At 42.4% G+C, this 7,500-nt stretch overlaps 2 protein-coding genes across 2 annotated transcripts in view; both read right to left on the reverse strand.

Moving 5' to 3' along the window:
- The window catches only part of LOC310786602 (retinal Mueller cells isomerohydrolase-like), a 16,164-nt gene that overhangs the window by 6,803 nt on the left and 1,861 nt on the right, over positions 1–7,500 (reverse strand). Inside the window, exons 3-4 of the mRNA XM_083647831.1 lie at positions 282–423; positions 1–45 (exon numbers count right to left, since the gene is read on the reverse strand). The exon at positions 1–45 is cut by the window's left edge and continues 103 nt beyond it. Of these exons, the coding sequence (XP_083503957.1) occupies positions 1–45; positions 282–423 (187 nt within the window). The remainder of the gene's footprint in view (positions 46–281; positions 424–7,500) is intronic.
- LOC310786599 (E3 ubiquitin-protein ligase TRIM39-like) lies at positions 3,927–6,908 on the reverse strand. The gene is made up of 2 exons (XM_083647829.1): positions 6,801–6,908; positions 3,927–6,143 (listed from the first exon to the last, which is right to left on the reverse strand). The coding sequence occupies exon 2, from the start codon at positions 6,132–6,134 to the stop codon at positions 4,503–4,505; it is 1,632 nt and encodes a 543-aa protein (XP_083503955.1). The 5' UTR covers positions 6,135–6,143; positions 6,801–6,908; the 3' UTR covers positions 3,927–4,502.

A 7,500-nucleotide genomic window follows, 5' to 3' on the forward strand; every position in this document is an offset into this window, starting at 1 on the left:
GTGGGCGGTCACTCCATTGACTGAGAGGTAGTTACACAGGTCCACCTGACACACACACACACAGACACGCACGCGCGACACACACGCGCGTACAGACACAGACATGCATGCGTGCACGCGCGCACACACACACACACACACACACACACACACGCACACACACACATAAGACAGGGACAAGGACAAGACATGGAGCAAAGGAAACAGCTGTCATTAGAAACACTGAAACGACCTGACAAATCCAACAAACTCTTGTGCGATGTAAACCAATCAGCTCTCACCTTCTTTAGGGTCTCCAGCGAATCAGGATCCACCTTGGTGATAAAGTTGGTCTCTGTGACGGCGTAGAAGTCGTCGCCGATGGGATAGATGTTCACTAAGCAGTTGTCAGTCACTTCAATGCCTTTAAAGTATGTAAAGAATCTACACACATACAAAGCACGCACACACACACACACACACACACACACACACACACACACACACACACACACACACACACACACACACACACACACACACACACACACACACACACACACACACACACATATATTATAACTGTGGCAGGATGAATTAAATGACTGATGAAACTGTAAACCTCTAAAATTAAAACCTTGAATAAGGTAATAAAAGAGGATAGCAACATCATTAAGGAGCCGCCCACCCAGGTCACAGTCTTTTTGTCCCCTCGTCATCGGGGAAGAGATACAGAGCCATCAAAGCCCGAACAAACACACTGAAGAACAGCTTTTCCCCCAGAGCTGTAGTCTCCATCTCCCCCTACGCTCCCATAGCTGCTGAGGACTGAGGACTATATACTGAGTTAGCTTCTCCCATCCACCACCCCCACCACCAAACTGCTGCTAATGCACTCCCAACATTTTATTACCTACATCTAACTTGTTGTGCAATACCTTTTTATTATCTTGATTTTATCTTGCCATCTTGCATGCCAACACTTTATTATTGAACATCTAACTTATGCAATAGCCTAACCTTTTATTATCTTGTTTTTACCCTTTATTATATGTCTACAATGACAAATAAGTAAGGGTTAATGTACGACGAGGTGTACATTATCACTTTTTAAGGGACGACGCGGAGGCGTGAACCGTCCGAGGCGAAGCCGAGGATGGTTTGCCTCCGCGAAGTCCCTTAAAAAGTGATAATGTACACCTCGAAGTGCATTAACCCGCTTATACCATGGTCACTTGCCAACAAAACAATAAGACCAGTCATTTATATTTCCATGTGTAATAAATAAAGCAATCTAAATGGCTAAATGTCTGTTATTCATACTGTAAATCAGTCTTCCACGAAATAAAATAGTCCCTCCCACCTCCACCACCCGCTCCGTTTTAAAGCCGACTCAAACGTTAACTTTATTACAGGAATGCAGGTTTAACGATGTTTTGCGTTCTACATTAAATGAAGACATTACCGTTTGGCAGCTTGCTTTATTTTGTATGATAGATACGTATTGGCCAAGTATATTAACATTTAAGAGCGAAGAGTTTCAGGAAGTGAGAGTGAGAGAGCAGCGCCCTGCGTGTGCTGCTGATGTGGTGAAATGCAGAGAGAGTTGTCTCTCTCTCTCTCTCTCTCTCTCTCTCTCTCTCTCTCTCTCTCTCTCTCTCTCTCTCTCTCTCTCTCTCTCTCTCTCTCTCCCGCTCGTGCACGAGCCGAGGGAAATCTTCTCTTTCTCGCCGAGAAGAGCCTGGTGACGCGAGGTTAAAAAATCTCCGAAACGAAAATCAAAATTGTAAATAAGAGTTATTTTTGATAAACTGAGCACACAGGGGTGATTTAAATACTTACTTTGACCGACTCAATTTTTTTCTCAAGTTCCAAAATTGTCATATTAACCCTTAACGGGGGTATAGAGCTCAAACTGCTCTCCTGATAACACTGATGAAACTATGGCGCATTGATATGAACGGTGAACAGACCATTTAGCTAGGTGTCCATTATCACTGTACAATATCACTTTTTAATGGACACCTTGCAGCCAATCAGAATCGAGTATTCACCCAGACCATGGTATAAAGTGTCTTATGCGTTATGTTTTCTGTCACTGTTGTAAATGATCACATGATACCTTTGACCTCTCTGGATGATGGAAAGAGACATTCTCAATGTTCTTCACAGTATCAGTGTGCTGTATTTATTCTCACTCTTCCTCTGCATGTTCCCCAATCCCTGTATATCATTGACATGTGTTTAGTGATGTCATAGGGAATTCCCCGCCTCCTGGTGGATCTGGTCCAATGAGAGACTGGGGTTTTTAATCCAAACCGTTACCACACCTGCATGGACTTTAGGCCTGACTGTCCTACTACAGCCTCTCCTTTGTCTAAAAGCACACAGTCTCTGTTCATCTCCACGACAAATCCCAACAGTGATTTGAAAACCCAATCTCAGACAGTTCTGTCAATCAAACAGGATTGTAACCCACAGCTTGTACATCTGGGGGCCCTAAGCAGAACTGAACTGGACTTTGGAGTGTACTCGGTCTGGAAGCTTCTGAACAGCATCAACCTCAGCAGAACATGTGGGGAAAACAGACTTGAGGCTGTAAAAGTCAAGGATGCTTCTCTCTTAATGCAAAACACTGACAGAATGAGGACAAACAGAAAAGCGGAACAAAATGTAAAAAGTTTAAGAACATTTTTGCAGAATGACCTTTTTGGCCCGTAAGCTCTTAAAATAAAGTAAGTCTGGGACCCCTTGTCACATGTTGCATTGTCTCCCAGTTAAATTCCTGATTATTATTAATTAAGTAGCATGGCTGTAACTAGCTATGAGGACGGGGAGGTCCGGACCTCCCCTAATATTTCAGAGAAAAAAAAAAGAAAAAAAAACGTTTTTTTTTTTTTTTTTTTTTTTTTTAATATAAAACAATCTGCATGGAAAAGCATGAAAAACACGGGATCGCTTTTATTTTGAAACGAAAGGCAGGTCAGGCAGGAAGTCATCTGATGCCGCGTCCGCGGTAACTTGATTCCGAGAGAGCAGCAGCATGGTGGTGAGTGATGACTGTCTGTCTGCCTGGCGAGATAATTGAAGGTGAGCGAGCTGCGAGACAGTGAGCGAGTGAACGACAGACAGTGAGTGACACTGACAGATTTTTTAGCAACAACCAAGAAAGTAAGTGTCTAGTCTGTCTCTTAAGTAATGTTACCTGTGTGACACGTTGGGATGCTACTGGCTAATCATGCATGATGCCAATTGCCAAGCTCCCGAAGTCAGGTATGCAGGTGGCTATATGCATGGTTTCAGTTTCATGACCCAATAAGTAACAAAAAGAGGTGGTGTAAAGTTAAAAACAACATAATATATTTTATTTTTATTTTTCAATCGTTCCTATCAGGAATAAATAAATGTCCCTCTGTATGTTTTTTTTATTATCGATGATGACTTTGTGTGTTGTGTACGGCTTTGGTTGTGTACCTGTGTTTGTAGGTGTCATTTTGATATGAATTTGGCTAAAACAGTTTGTGTTTGTTAGTTACAATTATGTCGACAGGAGAGCTGAGCAGGTGGTGACATGAAAGAGAATATACTGAATAATGACATCACAACAGTATAATCCTAATGTTGATTTAAAATGATATATTACTCGAAATATGGCTAAAAAAGGGGAAAAAAAACCCTCAAATTTTTTTCGGCAGCGCCCTTGCGGGCGCCGCCGAATCCGCCTCCCCTTGCTGGACCTCCCCTATTTCGGAACCCTGGTCATGGCCCTGTTAAGTAGCCTATGCAGGAAGATCATAGTCATGTAACCATACAAGCTCTTTTTATTTGGTTTGATTTATTTCAGTAAACATACAGTACAGTAGGTTCAAAAAAGAAAGGTCCAAAGGAACTCTTCTGGCAGAAAGTAAAAAGCCTTTATTTATTGTGTATAGCAGAAAACCAAACATACAGTAATGCAGAGAAATGTGGAAAACAAACAAAAAATGGATCTGCAGTACAGTCGATTGCAGATTTCTCTCTTTTTCAATCAAATGCTCTTTTATAGTAATTGTGTATTATTAAAATGCTCAGTATATATATACACACTGCTATGAGAGTAATCACCTTGTAGTTCATATCCTGGACATGTTGCCATGAAACAAGAAAATTGTAATTTTCACACTCCTGCAAAAGTGATTAGATTCAATTACATTTTATGATTCCCCGTGTTTGCTGCAACAAGTATATATCACACATAACAGAACAACAGGATATAAATAAAGTACAGAATTTACCATATTAACCAGAATCTGGAGTTTAACATTTCTTTAGCTGTACTGTTTTTTCTCTCTCATGATAAAACTAAATCATTTTGCCAAGGTATAAGGAGACAAGATACATTAGTAGTATTTTTTTTTCCACAGACAGAGAGTTTGTCTTCTCTCAGTGGAGAGCTCTGTTGAAAGAACAAAATTGTATCTAAGACAAGTCAAAGTGTTTGTTTGCACTTGCAAGTCAAAGCATGTGTACATTTGATGATTAGTCTAATCTGTGTGATTGACAGGAGAGATGATCAGAGGGGCGGAGTTCTTACCACCATCATTATTACCGGGACAGAAGTATGGATAGAGTTTCTCAGTGAAGCTGCAGCCAGTAAAGGAGTAGATAAGAGCTGCAGCATCTACATCATAAAAGGAGACCAGACCCTCCTCATAATCCACAAACACCCCCACCTTCTGAGGCTTCATCTTCAGAGAGAGGATGACAATATAATCAGCAAAAGCTTGGTACTCATTTCCATTTCTCAACACTATAGACCAGAAGCCATTCTTAGGGTTCGGTCCGATGGTTCCCTTCCTGTTGATCGTCCCTCTGGCCACTCCTATATCCCACACAGTCTTCCCTTTAACCTGAACCTCATAGTAAAACTTCCCAGAAGAGAAGCCCTGCTTTCCTAAAACCTGGGGATAACAATCAAATCTCTCTGGGTTGTCTGGGAGATTCTTCTTTACATCACCACATGTTACTTGTTTCCCATCATCAGACAGGATGAGATGGGCGTGTGCTGTATCAGGATCCAGAGTCACATCCATTGCATACTGCTGGACCCTCTTCAGCTCAAGCAGCTTCTCCTGTTTCCTGAGAGTCTCCTCCAGCTGAGCCACAGCTCTCCTCACAGTCCCCTCATATGAGGAGCGATGGACACTGACCTCTGTCCAGTCCTTGGTGTGTGGAGGAGTGTTCAGGGATGGGAAGCTTTGGAGGAGTTGGAGGTGGTCTTCAGTGTGTGAGAGCTGCTCCATCTCAACGCTTCTCTTCATCAGCTCAGAGATCTCCTGTTCCAGCTCTTCGATGAAGCTTTCAGCCTGTTTCTCTGTTGTTTTCTGCTTATCTTCAATCGTCTCAATGAGCTCAGCCTGGCCTCTCTCCACAGACTGCCTCAGAGCAGTGAAGACCTGCACACCGTCTGCTATCTCTCTGTCTGCATCTTCCTTGCTGAGACCCACCGAGTGTTTGATCTCCTGAATCTTCAGTTGTCTCTCCTGGATCTTCTGCTGAAATTCAGCCTCTGTCTTCCCCAGCTCAGCCTTCTTTCCTTTATATTCTTCTTTCAGAGGAACAATGTCATGGGACTTGTGGCCTACAGCAGTGCAGTGCAGACACACACACATCTGGTCCGTCTTGCAGAACAGCGCCAGTGGTTCATCGTGCTCTTTACACATCCTGTCTTCCAGGTTCTCCACAGGATCCATCAGCTTGTGTTTTTTCAAGCCCGCCATTTTTTGATGAGGCTCCAGGTGAGTCTCACAGTAGGAGGCCAGACACACCAGGCAGGACTTCAGGGCCTTCAGTTTGGTCCCAGTGCAGACGTCACAGGGAACTTCTTGGCCCATTGATGGACTCAACTCTGGGTTGCTGCTGGTTTTCATCTGAGCTGACTTTCGGAACTGAGCAGCCATCTCAGATATGAAAGTATTGACATGCAGCTCAGGTCTTCTGTGAAAAAGCTTTTTACACATGGGACACTGGCACTGGACACTAACATCCCAGTACTGAGTGATACAGTTCTTGCAGAAGTTGTGTCCACATGGTATGGAGACTGGATCAATGAACACACCCAGACAGATGGAGCACAGAAACTGATCTTCAGATTGAAGATTGCTGGCAGCTGACATATCTAGACACTGAGACCAAAAGTGAAAGTGTTAAATAACAATACTGTAACACATATTTCTTTTGAGAAAACATCAAAGTTACTTATCAGAATATTATCAAAAGTCATGTTTAGTGTACCGGTAGTTAAATTGCACTAAGCTGAAAACCTAATTTTGACAAGTATCAGTGCAAAATGACAACAGGGAAACATCCTATCTGGATACAGCTCAATTATGTGTCACTGCTCTCTGTTTAAACCATCGACATATACAGATCCTTTAAAAAAAAAAAAAAAAAATCATGGAAAAGTTAGTTTTTTTCCATAATTCCTTTCAAAGAGTGAAACTTTCATAGATTATAGATTCATTACACACAAAGTAAAGTATTTCAAGTATTTATTTGTTTAACTTTGCATAAGTCTGGCTTCCAGCTCATAAAAACCCCCAAAACAGTATTTCAAGAAATTAAACATCGCATAAAACCAATCAAAAATCGGTATTTTCAAAACAGAAATGTTGATCTTCTAAAAAGTTATGTTCATGCCTGCACTCAATACTTGGTCGGAAATCCTTTTGCTTTAATTACTGCCTCGATGCCATGATATTTCCATGAATTCCAACAAATTTTTTGGAAAGGATCTGTATATCTCAGTGGTTTAAACAGCAAATATTATCTGCTGTACTCACCTGTGTATGTCTAAGACTGCTGTATTGTTGAGGAAGGCCTGATGATCTTCGAGTTATTATTCTTTCCAGAGAAAGACAGAGACTTGTCGACTGCAGCAGTGCTGTCGCTCTGAGTTAGCCTACTTTCAATCTGACTTCAGTAATGTGACCTTTAAACACACCTGTCTCTGCCGTGTTGCTCCGCCTCTTCCTGCAGTTATATATGAATCTCATAGCATTTCATGTTTTGTAACTTTGGACTCACTGTAATGTATGCTAGAGAAGGCTAGCAATGCTTGAATTAAATGACTGATGAAACTGTGAACCTGTTAAAAACTGGAATAAAGCAATACAACTCTAGAAGGCTAGCAACATCAGTAAGGACCAGTGTGTGAAATACCAGGTGGCAATCAGGGGGTTCCCCCTACAGTACCTAGTGGTCCGGTGCGTGCTCACGTGGTAGCACATGTACGACGGAGGCTCGGTCTTTCGTGCGGCCGACGCGGGTTCGAATCCGACCCGAGGTCCTTTGCCGCATGTCATCCCCCCCTCTCTCTCTCTCCCCACCTTTCCTGTCTGCCTACTGTCCTATCTAAATAAAGGCAAACATGCCCCCCCCCAAAGGAAAAGTGATACAGATTGTGTACAGATAGACCACAGGAGGCGCTCTCAAGCACCTGCCCATTAGGCTTTGCCCATCACAAGATGTCTAATACTGCCT

Source organism: Poromitra crassiceps (genome assembly GCF_964638095.1).
Source record: "Poromitra crassiceps genome assembly, chromosome: 12".
Taxonomy (NCBI): domain Eukaryota; kingdom Metazoa; phylum Chordata; class Actinopteri; order Beryciformes; family Melamphaidae; genus Poromitra; species Poromitra crassiceps.

Bases quoted from the DNA above. Each gene is read 5' to 3' on its own strand.
- LOC310786599 (XM_083647829.1), bottom strand. From the start codon at position 6,134: ATGTCAGCTGCCAGCAATCTTCAATCTGAAGATCAGTTTCTGTGCTCC.